The sequence below is a fragment of the Astyanax mexicanus genome, chromosome 13 (genome assembly GCF_023375975.1).
Source record: "Astyanax mexicanus isolate ESR-SI-001 chromosome 13, AstMex3_surface, whole genome shotgun sequence".
Lineage (NCBI taxonomy): Eukaryota > Metazoa > Chordata > Actinopteri > Characiformes > Acestrorhamphidae > Astyanax > Astyanax mexicanus.
The window spans coordinates 4,884,859-4,906,263 of NC_064420.1; the positions used below are offsets into that span (position 1 = coordinate 4,884,859).

A 21,405-nucleotide genomic window follows, 5' to 3' on the forward strand; every position below is an offset into this window, starting at 1 on the left:
GTGAGCGAGGGTGAGGAAGTGCCTCGCCGGTGTCTGGGCCTAATGGTGGGCCAGGAAGACAAACTGCAGCAGCAGCCAGCATTAGCACCATCGCTTATCTTGTTACGCTGCCTGCCCGAGTGTGAGCGTTCATTGATGGCCGGGTTTAAATTGCATGCTAGGATTAACCCTGACTAAGTGGGATGAATGGGCAGCCATGTTGTTCCCAGGGGCCTAACGGCCTGATTCTGCATAGTTGGCTTGGTCGTGGTTTTAGGTGAGATTTACAGGGGTTAGACAATGAAACTAAAACACCTGGTTTTAGACCACAATAATTTATTGTGGTGACAGACAGACATCCCTTTCAGACAGCTTCCTCTTACAGCATCCACAGTTAATCCTGTTGGATGTGGTTGGTCCTTCGTCCTTGGTGGTATGCTGACATTACCCTGGATACCGTGGCTCTTGATGCATCACGAAGACTTGCTGTCTTGGTCACAGATGCGCCAGCAAGACGTGCACCAAAAATGTGTCCTCTTTTGGTTAGCGACTAATACTGCTAATACTGCTCCAGCCTTAGTGCTGGAGAAACTTCACTGAAACTCCTGTTTAAAGCTGTAGCTCAGCAGAGTGGCTTTACTGCTCCTTAAAACCTCACTGGTAGAATTCATGCGTAAAGTGCTTCGGATTATAAGGCACACTGATGAATTTTGGACAAATTAAAGGATTTTAAGTGCACCTTATAATGCGAAAAATACACTAGTTGAGTCCTGTAGCAGCTGATTTGCTGATCTTATGCACAAGTGGGCATTCCCAAACTGTAGCCTGAGGTACTGTAAATACCTGATCATAATGCTGTTACATTAATTTTGGCATGAATTTACAACCCCAATTCCAATTAATTAAATATTTAAAAAAAAATATATATAAAAAAACAGAATATGATGAATTGCAAATCATTTTTAACCTATATTTAATTGAATTCATTACAAACACACACAGTTTTGCAGATCTGCAGGATGCAGTAATGAACCAGTTTCAGTGTCCTGGAGGACAGGGATGGATTTGAAGGCCATGATGTCATGTAATCTAAGACTCCCTTTGCATTTTGGACGAAAATCTGCTTCTTTTCAGCACTGCAGACTCCCATTCACCCCAAATCCAGCTCTACTGCATTTTAACACAGAAAAAAAAACAGTTAAAATCTGTTTAAAATAAATATAAACTGTCATCAGCTTATGTACAGTATTTTATTTGATGAGAGCCGAACTTTTTTACTGCTTAATTTGTTGCTATAAAGGTGCTATCTAGTTATAGTTTTTTTATGCATAATTCTGTATTAGCTTTTGGAACTCACATTCTCTTCCAGGTAGTTTTATAACAAGGAGCAGTAAATCCACTCCGCTGAAGTACAGCGTTATACAGGAGTTTTTGGTGAAGTTTCTCCAGCACTGAGGCTGGAGCAGCATAAGCATTAGCTGCTAATCTCAGCACTAGCTCTTTTGTCTTTCAGAGGTGAATATATTGGACTGTAGTCTGCGTGTTTACCCTGTTAAAATAAGCTACCTGGGATGAACCTCTAGCTGATAGCGCTCTTGCTTACCCGAACACTCAGGGTTCCTCAGTGCAGCGCTGTCAGTTAGCATTTAGTAGCGCTAAGCTCTGCTAACCGCAGGTAGTGCTTTTTTAAAGAAGTACAATTTTCTTTACTTGGGCGCTTTCCTAGCTTCTCCATTAGAAGGGAAACATGGAATATGGCGACACCTTTGTTCCTTACTAGTGTCACTTAAATTCACCTTATAATCTGGTGCGTCTTATACAGCTCTGGAAAAAAATTAGACCACTTTCTTTAACCAAATAAAAAATGGATGATTACAAGCCATCAAACCAAGCTGAACTGCTTGAATTTTTGCACCAGGAGTGAAGACATAAAGTTATCCAAAAGCAGTGTGTAAGACTGGTGGAGGAGAACATGATGCCAAGATGCATTAAAAAAACTGATTAAAAAACAGGGTTTTTCCACCAAATATTGATTTCTGAACTCTTAAAACTTTATGAATATGAACTTGTTTTCTTTGCATTATTTGAGGTCTGAAAGCTCTGCTTCTTTTTTTGTTATTTCAGACATTTCTAACAATATTTTTATTTGGAATTCGGGAGAAATGTTGTCTGTAGTTTATAGAATAAAACAACAATGTTCATTTTACTCAAACATAAACCTATAAATAGCAAAATCTGAGAAACTGATTCAAACACTCTCTTAAAATTAAGTGGTCTCTTATTTTTTTTTTCCAGAGCTGTATATAAAAATAGACCTAAAAAAATAGATGTTTATTGATAGTGCACTTTATAATACAGTGCGCCTTATAGTACCAAAAATACGGTATTTTGATATTTCTACTGAAGTGTGATGCCTTAATAACACTTTATCCTCTACTTAATCCACATTTCTGATAGAGTAGATAATCTAGATATTTTACTGAAGTCTGCCTTTTTATTAAGTCAAAAGTAACAACAAATTATAGTATTAATTGTTAATAGTGAAATAATGAAAAAGTAATAAAAATCAAGCCCCAAAAACCCCCAAAAAGTGTCAAAAAAAAGGCCACATCTTATCATACATTTTTTTTTAACCAGTAAAATTTATTTATATATAACAACAGTACAAAGTGAATCCCTGGCTTGCAAAATAGGTGTGCTTCATATTTACAATAGGTACACAGTAATATATTATCATAACAAAAACTAAAGCAAATAAAAAAAATCAAAATCAAAAACAAAAGACCAAACCTTTTTTTTTTTTTTTCATTTAAATACTTTAACTTTCTTACAGTTTTCACAACACTTTTATAAAACAACGAGAACAGACAGCCATAATTACTATTATCATCATGGTCATTATTATCATCATCATCATCATCATCATCATCTTTTTGTGTTTACTATATTACAGACCTCCAGTGTTTTTTTTTTTACAAACGCTTGTAGTTTTGTAGTTTAGAAAGTAGCGTGTAATAGAAACGTACACCCGGGCAGCTTCTGGACTTCTGGATTCACTTTCGTTCTGCTTTCTAGGAATGGCTAAAATCAGGAATATGAAGAGTACATGTGTACATGTGTAATTCTGTAGCATGCTACTCAACCACCAACAGCGAGACGTGAGCTGAAAATAAAAAGAATCATTTCATAAATGTGCCAAATGTGGAAGGGATTAGCAGTAAAGTGAATTATTACCACTGCAGATCATTAGGAACATTTTGCACAGCTGCCTTAATGCTTTAGGCTTTAGTTTTAAAGTACACTGTAAACCCTAATAAGCTAAATTTACAGTAATTTATAGTACTGTATGGAGTTGATTAAAGGTTCATCCTTAAGTTTAACAGACAAACCACAAGTACTTGACACTCAAAATGTGGTAAACCTGATTTTATAGCCAAACAATTTAAATTAAAGGAGCACCAGTAATGCATTAGTTGACTTTACTAGAAAATTGCATGAAAACCCGAAAACAAAAAAACGTTCCGCAGAAAAAAAAATAAAAAAGCTCTGGAAAAAAAATAAGAGACCACTTTAAAAATGATACGTTTCTTTGATTTTACCCAATTGAAAACCTCTGGAATATAATCAAGAGGAAGATGTTTAAACTGCTTAAATTTTTGCACCAGGAGTAAAAAAGCAGTATCCAAAAGCAGTGTGCAAGACTGGTGGAGGTGAACATGTAATTAAAAACCAGGGTTATGCCAATATTGCAAATATTAATTTCTGAACCCTTAAATCTTGATATGAATATGGACTTTGCATTGTTTGAGGTGTGAATGCTCTAAATATACCTATATATAAACATAAACATATACCTATAAATAGCAAAATCAGAGAAACTGATTCAGAAACTGAAGTTGTCTCTTAATTTTTTTATTTTTTCAGAGCTGTAGATTTTTGCCAGAAACCAATAGAAAAGAAGTTGCCAATGGCAACAGACTAAACTCTTAGTCTTGGTATAAGTGTATAAGTTGGTTCAAACGTTCAAGCAACTCAAAATAGTTGAGTGATGTTTAGAAATATCCAATTTAATGCAAATCAGATGTAACATTCTATTGAGTTCAAACTACTTTATGGGTTTACAGTGTATTAAATATTAAAACTCAAGCTTTTTCTACCAACATAATTATAATTTTTACGAATATGAATCCTAGAGGTTTTATCTCGGCTTTAGTTCAATTTAATCAATCAATCAATTACTCATTTATATATATATATTATTAGTGCATTTTTATTCCACTTTCAGCCCGATTCAGAGGAAGTGATGCTCCTTATATTATGTGAGCTGTGTCAGCACTCACTGGAATTGAAGGGAAATGGCAGGACATAATTGATGGGACATTAGGTTAAGACTGTTAGAGCTGAAATGGGCTTGTCTGGCAAGATGACAAATATAAAAAAATAGAATGAAAATAAATAAAAGGAAGACTAGGAAGACTATCGACAGCCTGAAGCACGAAAAAAGATGCTTTTCTTTAGATTTCCGGATGCCACGAGAATATGACACGACCTGCGAAGCGTCTGTGACCGCGAGACTCTCCTCCACGTGATGAAATCGCTCTTCACACGCCCTTAGTGCTGTTCCAATGACTATATATGTACAGTGGGAATTCCTGCAGCGCTCGCCTTGACTAACGGCGCTCTGGCGAGACGCATTAATTCCGCGTCAATCACGCCGCTCCTCTTATAAATTCCTTTCTCTCCGCGATTTTTGATGTGTATTCGTTTTTTTTTTCCTTCTCCTTTTTATCTCCTGATCTCAGTGTGCACACGACTAGCTGAGATCAAAGCCCGGCTTCAAAGCTGCAGGAGGAAACCGAAACCGAAAAAAAGGGATGCTCTGACTTTTCTCTTCTTCTTATTCTTCCTTTTACATTTTTTTATCTTCTGTCCCTCACTCTCTCTCATTCATTCCTACGCTCGATACAAGACGGCCGAGCGATAAAGAGTACAATCGCTCGCTCTTCACCTTTCTTTACCCTTCATTTCATCCCGTCTTTACTTGTTTTTTATTATCAATTTCCCTCATTTCTTTGTCCATCGTGGACGAAGTCAGTTTGCTGAAGAGTGATGGAGAAGGACATGAAAGAAATTGAAAGAATAGAGTGGAGAAAGACGAGAAAAGAATGGGTTTAGGTCCCGGTCATATACCAACAAACTCAACACTGCACTGCACACGCCCATTATTCAAATACAGGGGTTGGACAAAACTGAAACTGAAACACCTGTCATCATTTTAGTGTGGGAGGTTTCATCACTAAATTGAACCAGCCTGGTTGCCAATCTTCATTAATTGCACATTATTGCACCAGTAAGAGCTGTAAGAGTGTGAAGGTTCAATTAGCAGGGTAAGAGCACAGTTTTACTGCTCAAAATATTGCAATGCACACTATAACATTATGAGTGACACACCAAAGTTCAAAAGAGGACAAATTGTTGGTGCACGTCTTGCTGGAGCATCTGTGACCAAGACAGCAAGTCTTTGTGATGCATCAAGAGCCACGGTATCCAGGGGAATGTCATCGAGATACCACCAAGAAGGACCAACCACATCCAACAGGATTAACTGTGGACGCTGTAAGAGGAAGCTGTCTGAAAGGGATGCTTGGGTGCTAACCCGGATTGTATCCAATAAAAAACACAAAACCACGGCTGTGCACCTCAACTGTCCTGTTTCTGGGTGTGCCAGTTTCATTGTCCAACCCCTGTACTTACCCATGTGCTACATCTCATACTGGAGGCTTCCACTAGAGGGCAATTTCTCCATTTCAGTTTATACATGTTGCCACTTGAACAGTCTATTGCGTAGACTCTAGACTTTAGACTCTAGGTTTGCTGTCGTTGACTCAACGCAGAACTATAAATCAGCCTTAAGAAGTAAACTTTAGTGTGTGCATTCACAGTGGACCTCGCTCTACCTCCAGCCTTGTTACATCACATGATCATCACAGTCTGCAGTGTAAGGAGCTCCCTCTGTTGCTGGAACCAGGTAATGCAGTTTGCTGAGTTCGCTGAATTTGCTATGTCGTTCTTTAACTGCATCTTCGCGGCTCTTCATGATATGTTTATCGACAAAACGATACGAGGAATCACTATACTATAGCCTGTAACCTGTAACCTACAGTTAGAATGTTCATCATCAAACACAGTTCTCCACCCGAAATCATGCATTCAAAACAACGTGACGTAATGATCGTTCCTTCATGCTTCATTGCTGTTCATGTTGGCGAGAATAGAGGAGAATAAAAAAAATAAAAAAAAACATACAGACAACAAAAATAAAAAATAAATAAAATAAAACAATACACACACAGCCAAGCTGTCATGACTCAATAAAATGGCACCATATTTGTTGTATTTTATACATTACATCACATCTTTCCGTGCCTTCTTGTACTGTACCGCCGGTTCATTTGCAAAGTACTGTAGTTCTGTTCTGCTTTGTACAAAGTGTCAGTTTTGGCGACTTCCGCCGCCGGCAGTTTGTTCTGTCCGTTTTGTTTCTAGTTCCATTAACTCCTCCCCAGTGCCACACCCGCCACCGCGCTTGGCTTGTGTCCTCACTTGCGTCCAAGTTTCTGAAGGTTGTTGGTTCCCTTTTGATAAAGCAAATAACCGTTTCGGAATAATAATCCGGGAATAATCTGCGTCCTTTAAATTGTCCTTAAATTGAGCTTTTGGCACTTAGTCAGGATGCGTCCACTCCGCGTTAAGGTGGAGCTGCCATGCGAATGTGATGTAAGGGATGTAAGGGAAGCGGAGATGGTCCTCGGCCGGCCGCATGCAGCGCTCGCTCGGCGACGATCCCTCCTCGGCACTTGAAACCGCGAGCGGACGGGAACGAAGACGCTATTATTACCTTTTATCTGTATGAGGTATTACATTATAATGCATGCAAAACACACAAGACGCTGGACTGTACGGTATACGTAATAAGAATAATACTGCCTGGTACGTACAGTAGTTCTGAGGTGAACCGATTCTGAATCAGCGAACCGATTCTGAATCTGCGAACCGATTCTAAATCGGTTCAATCGTTCACTCCTGTTCGCTAAACTGAACTGGAGCGCCGAAGTTGAGAGGTCTGTCAGGTTCCGCCATTATACTCCATTATACACCAGCTAATACTGAGCTAAATAAAGGGCGTAAGTAATCTCAGCAATCTCATTGCTTCTATTCGTTCCTACCGTCCAATCACTGAAGACCATGTTAAGACCTAGTGTTGAAGGGTAAAAACCATTGAATTGGAAAATTGGAATCAGTGGAATCAGTACAGCACATTTTGGCAATGTTTATGTTTATATGTTATCATCATCAAGGGTTTTTTAAAGATGAAGAAGGAGGAAGAGGAGGAGGAGGCAGGGAAGTTTTTTTTTTGTTTTTCTTTTCCTTTCTTTTCTATTCTTTCTTTTCTTTTCTTTTCCAACGGACATCACATGCCCTCCAGCCACTGTTCAGATCAGTGATCAGATCAACTGATCCCTTAGTCCTAAAACAAACCAACAAACCAAAGGACACGATAGTGGAACATTTCGTACATTCACAGACGCTTACACGTAGAAAACGCAAAAGGACTTAAAGACGGACTGACTCGACTAAAGCCAGAGGGAAGGGTCTATGAGTCTATGAGGCCAGTCCAACACTCATTCCCGGCAATCAAAAAATTGGGACGGACACATGCTGGAAAGCTTGAAACTTTGAAACTTGGACCCCTTATTGCAAGAGGTCCGTCAAGAGGTCCGTTAAGAGGTCATGTCATCTCTTACATCTTCAAAAAAAGATGGTAACGATCGGAACAATCGTACAGATCATTTCTCGAAGTTCGTTTCTTTGCGTTTGTTTGACGGATCGATTGATTAATGTTCATGCACGGGGGTGGATTATAGCCACTGTTTTTTTGGAAAGACAACATGTGGGAATGTCTCATCATCTTCATCATCATCATTGACAATGTCACTGTCATCACGTTACCCAGCGAGGAGGACTACAAAAGTCACTATGCCATTAAACATTCAGGAGGCACACTGTAACCGAAGGAAAATTAAAGGAACGAGACTCGCGTATAAAAATAAAAATTTGGAAGTAAAAGCCATCAGGTGGATTTAAATTGAGGCATTTGCACATCTTGATGTCTTTCTCTTTCTTTCTCTCGTTTTCTTCTTCCTTGCATGCCGCCCGAAGAGCTGATTACGAGGAGCAGCTGTAGTCTGTAGTCTGTAGTTTCCTCGGCGTCTTCTAATCTCTAGCACTTTTCAAAGCTTTCAAAAACGAAAAACTACTGAGACAAACCAAATCAAACCAAACCGAAGTTAATCAACCAAACAAACATGCAGGTTGCCTCAGAAAGCCGCTGGGCCCAGCATATATTTATATATATTTATATATATATATATATATTTATATATATGTGTGTGAGTGTTTTAAGCTTCTGAAAAATCTCTACTTTCGCTCCTGCTTTCGCTCCTGGTTTTGCTCCCGGTTTCGCTCCCGGTTTTCAGAGTTCCTCTCGCAGGTTGCAAGGCGAAAGTAGACGATCTTTTCCAGTGGTCTTGCCGAGGTAACCTTTTGACTTCTGACAAGGAAACGAAAAATAGCTGAGCCTTCGTTGCCGAAAGTCCCCTCCTCCTCCTCCCCTCCCCCCCAAAGCCAGCTGTGCCACATTTTTCCACTTGAGTTTCAGGACGAGGCTTTGGGTAAAGGTTTCCGGTCTGCGTTCCGTCGCTCCGCCCGGCCCGTCTGCTCTCAGCTCTCCAGGGACATGGCGCCGATCAGCTGGTCCACCTTATACGCCAGCCGCTGCTTCTTGGCCTGCTCGTCCTGCTCCAGCGCCGCCGTGATCTGGGGACACAAATCAGACGCTCGTTAATATTCGTCCCGCATTCTGTCGAGGATGTCCGAATGTTCGACCATGATAAGACAAAACGTAATCACAGGTTTGGGAACAGATATCAACCATCGATCATAAGATAGTAGTGTATAAAAGCACTGCTGATCATACATATACACATATATAAAGTATATACAGTGGTGTGAAAAGTTTTATGATTTTCCTTTCTAACTTATTGGTTGTTCAGATTAGAAATTTCAGTTAAACACTGTATATCATATAGCAAACAAGCACAGTGATACTTGAGAAGCAAAATGAAGTTTATAGGATTTACAGAAAGTGTGCAATAATTCTTTAAACAAAATTAGGTCACAGAAAAATGACATCAATATTTAGCAGAAATAACAGCCTCTAAACTCTTCCTAAAGCTTCCAATGAGAGTCCGGCTTCAGGTTGAAGTTATTTTTGGATAATTCTTCTTTGCAAAACATCTCAAGTTCAGTCAGGTTTGATGGTTTTCGAGCATTTCACTTCTCCAATATAACTGTGTTTATCTGCTATGTGATATATTTAACTGAAATGGCTGATTCCAACAACCAATGATTTCTAAATGAAAATCATGAAAATGATCAGAGATGCTCAAACATTTTATATAAAGCATGTAAAGTAATTAAAAAAAAAATCTTATAAAAGAATTTATTTTTCAGTCAAACAAGCGCTGGACTTTAATCTACGCAGATTTCTTTCCTGAAAACCATTTATTTGGGTGAGTAAGGCACTTACGTTTAATTACAGTAATTTCTACAGTGATTTGAAACAATAATTAAATGAAATGGCTAAAAAAATAAAGGCCACCACGCTAACCTAGCAACAATCCAGCGCCTACAGAGCAGCTACAAACAGAGCAGCAATGGAGCTATTTTGACTCGCAGAGTGTTTATGACCAAACATATCAGATTTTCTCTTCCTCTTAAACTCAAACTCTTTTAATAAACAGCAACTGTGGTATAATTGCAAGTTATATAATGTGTAATATTGGCACTGCTGTGCTGCTCTACGACCGCATCACAGCAGTGCCAATATTACATGTTATAGCACGTACCTCGAGTGTGTTATTACTTAAATAATGTCTTAAAATATGTTGATTAATAATTAGTCGGGACATTGCGTAGCAATATAACAATTTAACAATGTCTAAAACTGTCGTAAGTACTGTTATTTCTGATTCTTATTGTCATGTAAAGCCATTAAATTGCATGGTTTCCCAATACTGCTCAACATGCTAAATGCTGATATGTTCGTTGGGGAGAGGGAGGGCCATCTCATATTGGAAATGCTGACACACAGCAGTTTCCGGCTGTCTGAGCTGCCTTTACTGCATTAATATAACATTACGGCAGAAATGTCAACGTCTCCGTCTCGGCGAGAGATCAAGAGAAAACCCCCGTGCCGCCGTCCCTCCGTTTTATCTGTCCATTTTGTCCCTCGTGGGGTAGAGAATGTGGACGAGCTCGTGAGGGGAAGGGGGTAGGGGGGCTTTGACAGGGTCTCTTCTCTCTCTCCGGGCCGTGTCAGAGTGACATCGCGGCTAGGGGCCCTCTGCTCATTTGCATATCAAAGAGGGGATAATAAGAGGAAACCGGCTCGTCGCGGAAGCGTTCGCCGGGTAAAGACGAGGCTCACACTGAGGCTGCTTTCACCGGAAGCTTTTAAATAGGGAACGTGTTCGCGCTGGGCGAACACGGACCCACGCGGAGTCGAGGTGGCTGTTCTCCCCCCAGTAACCTGCAATAAACTGTGGAGAGTCTCACAGTTTGTGCTGGGGTAAAGTTTTATTCTAAAATAGAGGTAAGTTTTATGGTTCTAAACTTTTTTTTATTTATTATTATTATTTTTTCATTTTTTTTTTTTGCTTACATTGTCCCCGGATCCGTAACTCTTCTCCATTAGCTAAACCCCACACCTTTGCTCACCAACATCACCCTATGGGAGCTCTCTCAGGCTCTCTCAGATCCACGACACGAACCTCTGCGATCTTCGGATCATAATGGCAGCACCTTAGCATGTCGAACAATTCTGCCATGTACTTGAAGAAGATTTAATAAAACAGTGCTGCTACCAAAGCATTCAGCCACAATATTAAAGTGAAGGATCCTTTGTATATAAATTTGTTATAAACTTTGTTACAAATTGTAATTATATTTTTTGGTACTTTGGTCTTTTACATTGACTCTCAATAAAAAACAAAAAATAGAAAATTGTTTCCTTCTTCTGTAAAGATGCCATTTTTGAGATGCAAGCAGTTTTTGTGTGACAGAGATAATTTAGCAGTTGAATTTTAAGAACCAATGATAAAATAGGTTCCTTTTTTACACTTCATATACTTGGTGTGTACTTACCCCTTAAATCTTAGGTTGTAATGTTTAATGGTAATATGTGAGACGGTGAGAAAGGCCTTGATGAACATAGTAGTTGTAGTAGTTGTAGAGATGCTAATGGTGTGGTAGCAGCGATACTAACACGGTGGTAGTGATGCTGAGTGAGACCAATGAATCACTGTGAAAATGCTAATATCATAGTGGAAATGCGGTACCACTTTAAAATAAGACTACCTTTATAAAGGGTTTATAAATGGTTACTAATTAGGTTGTAAATGCCTTAAAAATCATTAATAATCAGTTGTAACACATACGTAGAAAGGGCAACATATATAGATGGCTGTGGGTTCATTAGTTGGCAAACAACAGGTCATTGTTGCCCTTTCTATGTATGTGTTATAACTGATCGTTAATGATTTTTAGGCATTTACAACCTAATTAGTAACCATTAATAAACTTATTGTAAACCATTTATAAACCCTTTATAAAGGTAGTCTTATTTTAAAGTGGTACCGGAAATGCTGTGTGTGTGCAAATATGAGAGCAAGAAAGCAAAAGAGTGAGAGAGCAGAATGTGGAGAATATCCATAATTAATCATCATCATATTTCAATATAACTAAAAAAGTAATCTACCTTCTAAACCTTGGAGCAGTTGTGATGTTTTGTTGACATTGCTAAAAAAGCTAAAAAATGCCAAAAATTGCAAATATGATTTTTAAAGAGTGAATTATTGCAGGACATCGATGCCAAAATTGGATAAAATGATTAATGTGTTTGTTTGTGAGAGAATATGAGAGCAAGAAAGCAAGAGAGAGAGAGCGGAATGTCGAGAATATCTATATATAATCTATTATATTTCAATATAAATAAAAAGGTAATCTACCTTCTGAACTTTGGAGCAGTTGTGGTGCTGCGTTTGCATTGCTAAACAAGCTAAAAAAAAGCTAAAAAAAATGGAATATAAGCTACAAATTGCTATTACGATTTTTAAGGAGTGAATTATTGCAGGACATCGATGCCAAATTGGATAAAATGATTCATGTGTTTGTTTTAAGTGAATATGAGAGAGAGAGAGAGCAGAATGTGGAGAATATCTATAATTAATCTATCATCTTTCAATATAAATAAAAAAGTAATCTACCTTCTAAACTTTAGAGCAGTTATGATGTTTTATTGACATCGCTAAAAAAGCTAAAAAAAAAAAGCTACAAAAGCTGAAAAAAGCCAAAAATTGCAAATATGATTTTTAAAGAGTGAATTACAGCAGTAAGTTGATGCCAAATTGGTTAAAATGATTAATGCATTACAGAAATCAAATGCGTTAAAGTGGAGTTACCATGCTAACTTTGACATACCACTATGCTCTAAGGCAGTGTGTCCACTGTAAGGTCAATGTTTGTGAGTGCTCTATATATCTGCCGCTGTCCGATATATACTGTATATATATATTTCGTCGTGTTCGGGCCAGTGAGCAGTGTATTAAACACACACACAGCAGAAGCGATGAATCTTTTATATCTGTGTTCGCAGCTCCGGACCTGTCGGGCTCCTGCGCTGCTCTCTCCTGTGTTCTCCGTGCTCCAGCACACCTGATTTAACTCATGAAGGGACTTGATGGCTGGTTGATCACTTGAATCGGGTGGTCTGGGGGTCCGGGAAGCTGCTAAGCTGTGTGCAGTGCGGGGGTCCCCGAGGGCCGGGACTGGAGAATCGCTCTTTTATATTCCGGCGGAGGACACAGAAGATGTTCTACATCGCTGGCTGAGCCTGACAGGACCTAGGTAGCCGGGCTTGTTATGTTTTTTTTAGTCTTCGCACGTTTATACTGGCATGCCAAAAGTCATGGGACAGCAGTATGTAAATTAGTACGTGATAATAAGGTGTTACCTTGAAGGGAACACCCACAGCTGTATATGGTGTAGGTAAAGTGAATTCTAAGGCAATTTAACATGGTTCTCTCTTTCTGTGATCCCATTGGCTGTAGGTAGCCGCTGCTTCTGACTCCCAGTCGCCGACTGGGTCAGATATTTAGCATGCCAAATGTTTGCAATGCTATGCCAGAGAATCTCTATAGAGGAGACTGTGCACTTAAAGTGAGTCCAACATGAATGGGTTCACATGAAGCAACTGAGCAAAATCAGAGTTTATAAATGTCATTTTTATACTGAAATCTGTACTTATGATCTCAATTCAGAACTATATTAAATGTTTCAGGATAAAATTTAGGTTTTAAACTCCAGCATCAGATTAGCAACCAATCTGCTCACAGTATTAGAAATGCAACGTCCTTACTGTGTCCAATTCATTATTCTACTTTCTAAAATGAAAGAAATACTCAGAACAAGTAATTAGTTACTATTTTGAATTTTTTAGCTTTAAGCTCTATTCATCCCCATTTATAGAGGATTCACTCGCGAACTACCTCTAGAGTTTAACAGTAATTTACTGATGTAACAGGGTGATGTAACAGAAAGTGGTCAGACTGTCAATAAACCTTCTCTTTCTGTGATCCCATTGGCTGTAGGTAGTCGCTGCTCTTGACTCCCAGTCGCAGACTGGGTCAGATATTCAGCATGCCAAATATTTGCAATGCTATGCCAGAGATTCTCTAGAGAAGACTATGCACTTAAAGTGAGTCCAACATGACTCCTAGTCACTGACTGGGTCAGATATGTAGCATGCCAAATATTTGCCAGGCGTTTCTGATTTGTCGCAATCACTTGGCAACTGATTGGCAAGAGTTTTTGTCGGCAATCAAGCGAAGGGATGGTGGGTGGTACCAATGCTGCAATGGTGATGCTTATAGCACGGTAGTGATGCTGAACGAGGGCATACTCCCCCACCCTTTAGTGCCCAGTTCTTCCTATTCTAAGTGCATTGGGAGCTTGTTTGTTGGTTGAAATTGTATGTTTTGTGTGTGTTATAATCTAAGATATGTTACAGATATGGCAGATTAGCTCATGGAGCACCATCCGTAACCAACGTGAGAGGCAGCCACGTGCACGAGGTTCAGAAATAGAGCAACAGAAAGAACTAGAGAACTGTACACCGTCCTGGCAGAGCTGTATCTCAGGACTCTTGGGGCTGCTCTCAATGCAGCGTAATGTGTAAAGGTCAGGCTAATGGGTCCCCAGAGCGGAGCTGCCACTATGACTGGAACATCTCCATCGTGGGGCCCACTCCACTGCACTTTGTGTAGGAGAGCCTGGCACTGATCCGGCTGTGTGTAATCGCTCTCATCAGAGCCCTATTCATCCTCTTTCTTTACTCCCTTGCTCTCTCTCTCTCTCTCTCTCTCTCTCTCTTTTATCGTATGTATGGAGGCTTGTGAGTGTGTGTGTGTGTGTGTGGAAGTGTGTGTTTGCAGCAACTCACTTCTTCGCTGTACTTGCTGACGTAAGAGTAGATCTCATTCAAAGCGCTCAGCATGTTGAACTCGTTGGAGTGGAGGCGCGCCTGCTCGGCCAGGTACGCGTTCATGTCCTGGTCGCTGATGGCTGGCAGTCTGCTGATGTCGGCGTAGTACCTGCAGACGCAGACAGAGGGAGATGTTGATCAAGACAGGCAGAAGATCTATTCAGCAGGTCTTTTTCTGAGGGATCTATGGAGAAGCTAAGATTTTATTACTGCTGTCTATTAAAAAAAAAATGGACCAAAGCATACCGCAGCAGTAGTAGCCAGTGTAAAGCTAGGTTTATATACAGTTTATTTGTATATATATAATATTTAGTAGTAATGAGTAAGAAAAAACTACATAACCAGGTCTATTTGAGAAGCCTTAAGATGTAGAGATGCTTATATGTTTTCTAGTTTTAAATGTGAAGGGCACATTTGATAAACTTGGCAAGGCTGGAAGTCAATGGAGCAACAGCAATGCTAACATCTAGTGTTGTAGTACCTAAATCTGGTCTGAAGACCATAAATCTTGTTCTCGTCTCTCAGAATCGACCTTATTTGGAATCGGTCTTGGCTCAGTCTCGGGGTGAAGTGGATTTCAGACTGATTTTTCAGCCTAAAATATGAACACAGATTGGCTAACAGCAACAAAAAACAAGCTACTGCCGCTCTCGTTCAGCAATCAATCAGTGAGCTCTTTTCACTTTGAGTAGCCCTTAAAAAAAGTTAAAAAATCCTGTGTAAATCATGGTATTTTCCTAAACAAGAAACATTCAGCAGACTGTACATTCTGACACATTTTAACAACAGAGCCCTCAGGGATCCTGTCAGATTTTTTTCTAGAAATCTGGAAAGAAAGCACAAGGAGAGGTAAGTGAAAACTAGTGAGATAACTAACGTTAGCAGAGAGCTAGCTAACATACTAATGTGACTGGGTAGAGAACTAACATGAGCAATGAGCTAGCTAACCTTAGTGATGAGCTAGCTAACCTTATTGATGAGCTAGCTAACCTTAAAAATGAGCTAGCTAACCTTAAAAATGAGCTAGCTAACCTTATCAATAAGCTAGCTAACCTTAGCAATGAGCTTGCTAACCTTATTGATGAGCTAGCTAACCTTAGCAATGAGCTTGCTAACCTTAGTGATGAGCTAGCTAACCTTAGTGATGAGCTAGCTAACCTTAGTGATGAGCTATCTAACCATATCAATAAGCTAGCTAACCTTATAACTAAGCTAGCTAACCTTATCAATAAGCTAGCTAACTTTAGCAATGAGCTTGCTAACCTTAGTGATGAGCTAGCTAACCTTAGTGATGAGCTAGCTAACCTTAAAAATGAGCTAGCTAACCATATCAATAAGCTAGCTAACCTTATAAATAAGCTAGCTAACTTTAGCAATGAGCTTGCTAACCTTAGTGATGAGCTAGCTAACCTTAGTGATGAGCTAGCTAACCTAATCAATGAGCTTGCTAACCTTAGTGATGAGCTAGCTAACCTAAGTAATGACCTATCTAACCATAGTGATGAGCTAGCTAATCATAGTGATGAGCTAGCTAACCTTAGCGATGAGTTAGTTAACACACTAATGTTACCAGGGAGAGAACTAATATTTGCGATGAGCTAGCTAACCTTAGCGATGAGCTAGCTAACCTTAACGACGAGCTAGCTAACACACTAATGTTTTCTTTAGGAGGAGAACTAAAGCTGGCAACCATCTAGCCAACTTTAGCAACGAGCTCAGAAGTTTGCTGCTGGTTGTGACTCAAAATGTTGCTTTTCATTTTTTTGTGATTCACATTTTACAATAAAAATGAATAGAATTTGATTCGGTTGATTTCATGTGGTGACTTCTGATTGAGTTTAAAAAAGGAGGAACATCATTTTGATAAACAGAGAAGATTCAGAACCCCCATATCTCCCAACTAACACCACAGTAGTGCTGCTGACCAAGACTGATAGCTAGCGTCATGCCAAAGCTGATGGTGTGGTACTTACACTGTAGTAGTGATGCTTAGCGAGACCGGTGCTGCAATAGATGTTCCTTTAATTTGTAGATTTTTATAGATAACATTTCGCAAGTTGTGCAATATATTATTAGGGAGATCCTGGGTGAGGCTGCTGGCAGCCAGTGCGGCTGTGATGCTAACATGGCAACGACAAGGCTAATACAACAGTAGTGTTGCTGACCAAGGCTGGTGGCTAGTGTGATAGCAAAGCTAATGGTGTGGCAACAATACTAACACTGTAGTAGTGACGCTGAGTGACTAATGCTGCGATAGTAATGCTCCTTTAATTTGTAGAGTTTTATAGCATTTTTATAGCATTTGGTCAAAAACTAGTCTGTTTGAAATTTCTAGTTACAGAGCATATATATTTACTAGTGTTTAGATATGAAAGACACTGATAAACATGGTGTGTGGTACCAAAGCTGATGGTGTGGCCGAAGTATCGGCTTGAGTATAGTAAAAGGCACCAGTAAATAAAGTGAATCATCGTTATTATTATTACCTTTCTACCCAGTTCTTGTAGTTGGGGATGTCTTTAGCATATAGCAGCTTGTTGGAGGGCGAGTCTTTTCCCAGCCTGTGTTCTGAGGTAGAACAGGAGTCCATGAACGTCTGAGCCACCACAGACAAGCAGGCGTCCGTAATGCTGCTCTTGTGAATGTCGAACACAAACTGGGGATTCTTGATTACGTTCACCCAAAACCGTAAAGGAAGGCTGGAAGAGAAGGAGACAACATGATTAGCACAGTGTTTCACATCCTTAAACAAAACTACAGTACTTCACAGACATGTGGATTTACTCAAATTTGTTATTTTTTATTAAGATTTTAAAACTAGTTTTCACTTTGTTTTCATTATTCACATTTTATATCAGTTTTTCTTTTTTTAATATCTATCTAAAATTCATAGGGCTCTAATTGTGCTCAAAACTGATTAACAAATACGTTCCAAAAGCATTTGTATTAAAATCTTATTAAATGAATGTAAGAATATTCTGTTCTTTTACTACAATATAAAAGTCAAAGGAGAAATCTGGTGTGGAATAGATTTTGGTTGTAGTGAAACATGATAAAGACTACAAACTTTTGTTGAATAGCCCACCTCTATTTTTAACAAGCATTCTGAAATACAGCGCTTTTAGCTGTTGCTCCCAGCAGGCTCACAATGCAAGTGATAGGGGCATATCTTTTTTACAACTTTTTTTTTTTACACCATTAACAATCTCAAAGTAGCTCTAAACTTCATTAGTAAAATTCAGAGGGCTTTTACATTTAAAACAAGGCTGTTATATCTGTAAAAATCTCTATAATTTTAATTTATTTCCACACACACACTGCAAAAAATCCATTGGCAAAAAACTAGGTGCAATTTATTTAAATTGAGACATAAATGCTTAAATTAAGCAAAAAAAAAACTGCCAATGGGGTAAGCAAAATATTCTTATAAAATATTCTTAAAATAAGCAATGACAAAGGCTCAAAATGAGTGAGGTAAGACTCAAATCAAGCAAAAATATTTCATTTTCTATCTTAAATTTCTATGTCTAAGTATCAGAATAACTTGACTGGTGACTTTTTGTGTTTGAATTTTGAGTTCAAATTACTTAAAATAAGGTGAAAATTCTAACAATCTTATATTTACAATGCTTAGTAAGACTAAAAAAATCTTATCAGAGCAAGAAATAAGATTTATTGCTTTGAAACTGGATAATTTCACTTGCTAAGATTTCATTTTTTGCAATTACTTTGCAATATATATATGTTTGTGCTTTTTGTTTTTTTATTAAACTATCTGCACACTTTCAAAGCTCTTTATGCCTTGTTTTAAATGTCAGGTCTCTCAGAATTTTACCAATAAAGTTTAGAGCAACTTAGAGCTTGTTAATGGTGTAAGAAATAGTGATTTCTTTGTACAGGCAATTTTATGCCCCTATCACTAGCATTGTAAGCCTGCTGGGAGCATCAGAAAAAAGCATTGTATTTTAGAATGCTGGGGGTTAATAGAGGTGGGCTATTCGTCAAAAATTTGTACTCATTATCGTGTTTTACTACAACCCAAGTTTATTTCACATCGGACTTCTCCTTTAAAATATAGAGACACTTATTTCCACATATCTTTAATTAATTTAATTTAACATTAACTTTGTCCCATTTTTTCTCTTCAATTTTTTTTTGCACCTTTTTTTTAACTGCCGCTAATGCAGCATTAGCCGTTAGCATCACATCAGCTAACTAATCAGCTAGCATCACATCCTATGCTGACCAACAATACACTACGAGTGACGAGTGGAGACAGCGCCATCTACTGTACCCAACCAGAATGAGCATAGCCAACTCTCTCAGACTCTCAGACTCCGGCTGCTGATGCCGAGCAGATTCTCTAATCACAGTGGCATCGCCTTAAGTCTATAAGTATAATTTAAATACAAATAAAAATAAAAATAAAGGTGTTGGTGTAAAAGTGTTGGTGTTGGTGTAAGCTCAGGCCTTACCAGTTGCTTTTCCACGTGTGGCGCACGTCCATGTCGTGGATGCCGTGCTTGTCGGCCTGTTCGTCCAGGAAGTCGAACATGTATTTGATGGCTAAAGGCAGGGCGCTGCCTCTGTGGACCGTGCTGAACAGAGTCTCGAACAGATCGTCCACGAACTTCTGCAGTGTACCCTAAAAAAAAACACCAACAACAGAGAATATCAGAGAGTGTATACAAGAAAATTTACATTTGGAAATAATATACATTGTATATTTTTGATAGAGAATAGACCAATAGAAACATCTTGGAAAGTTGGACTTCCAAAAAACTGTTAAGCTGCATTTTGGAGATATAGAGTATAGGTGACACTGGTAACACTTTCTATAAATGTCATCTCTATCAGACTTTATAACCACATTCATAACATATTATCATGCATTCATAAGGCTACAAATAAACATGGCTATAAATATTTATAAAAATGCATAAACCATTATAGCCATGTCAATTAAGCATTATGACTTGTGATCATAATACATTATAAGCTGTGCTTATAATATAGTATATGTTAAAATAGTATATATCCATCGTAAATAATCTAGTCCCACAATGAAAGTCTGGCTCTTTACTTGGAGTGCACACATACCTGTTATAATACATTATAAATGACTAGAGCTAATATTATATTCAAGACAAGAATAATTTATGAGTGGTAAAAATATATTTATAGGGTTATTGAGCATGTGTTTAAGTTTAAGTTGGAAGCTTTTTCTGGGACTGAGTTTCTTGGTATTGATGTATAACATGTTATAAACACAGCTATTAATGCATTATAATTACAGTTCATGATGCATAATAAACATGGCTATGATAAATTATACATTTTTATAAATAATAATAATTATATTAATAATAAATAATAAATATTTAATTAATATTTATTATTATGTTAATTATTGATATTACATGTACAGTAGGTTGTGTTTCAGGGTGTCTGAGGTTAAAGGTGAATTAAATGGAAGATGTTTTTAATATCACTAAAATACAAAATTAAGAATAATTTCACAGTCTTTTAAAAAAGCAACGCACAAAATAAAAAAAAAGTTTATTTAAGATATTTTAAGACACATTATGGTTTGATTTAAAGATAAATAAATCAATTAAATAAAATGTAAGATACCCTGGTGTAAAATAAAAGCTCATAGACCCACCTGAGATTGAAGCACACTGTAATCAAGCACAGAAGTCATCAATAGTCATTACTAAAGACTCACCTTAGTAGCTAGCAGGCGGGTGAGGTAGATCTCAGACACCATCTTGCTGCCCCGGTCGCCCTCCTTCTGGTCCCCGTGTTCGTGGTTCTTGACCAGGTGCCACACCTTCACCCCGCTCTCCAGGTCAGGTGTGATCATGGGCGCCCGCGAGCGCAGACTGTCTGGACTTCCTGTGTAGCGGAACGTCGAGTCTGAGGGGAAAAACAGCACGATTAGCATAAACACAACGGTCATGGAAATGCCACAACACTTCACATTCAGACTGCGGAAAATAAATACAGAGCCTGTAGCATGAAGACTCAGAAATCATTATATCTGATGATTTTTAACACATTCACAAACATATCAAATATATCTGTAGAATAAATAGCGCACACAACAAAGATTCTAATTCCCAGCATGCACTTACACAGGACTTCCCTGCTGAGCATGCGATGCTACGGCGTTCCTGCTCTCCCAGTTACTGATTGTTTGCACCTGGTCTGTTTTGTATAAAATACTGTTCAGTTTTCTTCATCCGTCGACAAGTGTTGAATGTTTTTAATGTTTTTTTTATGCATTTTTTCTACTCTTTGCCTTGTCCCTTATCTGCTGGATTTCCTGTGTATGGCCCTGTTTGCCTGACTTCGCTCTGATATGTTGATTACATTTGCTGCCATACATTTACTGACCCTGCCTGTCCCAGACTACTTCTGTAAGCCTAGAAACTTTGTTAATAAACTGTGTGTGTTTGGTATCTGTAAAGATAGTGATTACTCTGGAAACCTTATTCATTTTACCCATTTTGGCCCCAACATTCTTCCATATTTCACTCTTTTAAAAGAGCCTGGTGACTTATTGGCATTTTTTACTAATTCCTTTAGCAGTTTTTTGTGTTTATTTAGCTGTATTTAGCAATGTAAACCTATTAAATGTAACGGGAAACAGAACAAAGGAAATGCCACAAAATGGCTTGTACCTTTATGCTCTCTTTTGAGATATTTTATTTTATTTTAATTTTAATTTCTTGTTGTGTGGCTTCCTTTTAAAGATCTCT

At 38.4% G+C, this 21,405-nt stretch overlaps 1 protein-coding gene across 1 annotated transcript in view; it reads right to left on the reverse strand.

The window, feature by feature from the left end:
* Positions 1-2,617: 2,617 nt before the first annotated feature.
* plxna2 (plexin A2) overlaps positions 2,618-21,405 on the reverse strand; it is a 410,426-nt gene continuing 391,638 nt past the window's right edge. The window contains exons 28-32 of the mRNA XM_049486476.1: positions 20,370-20,560; positions 19,117-19,286; positions 17,128-17,340; positions 14,600-14,750; positions 2,618-8,856 (exon numbers count right to left, since the gene is read on the reverse strand). Of these exons, the coding sequence (XP_049342433.1) occupies positions 8,761-8,856; positions 14,600-14,750; positions 17,128-17,340; positions 19,117-19,286; positions 20,370-20,560 (821 nt within the window). The 3' untranslated portion in view covers positions 2,618-8,760. The remainder of the gene's footprint in view (positions 8,857-14,599; positions 14,751-17,127; positions 17,341-19,116; positions 19,287-20,369; positions 20,561-21,405) is intronic.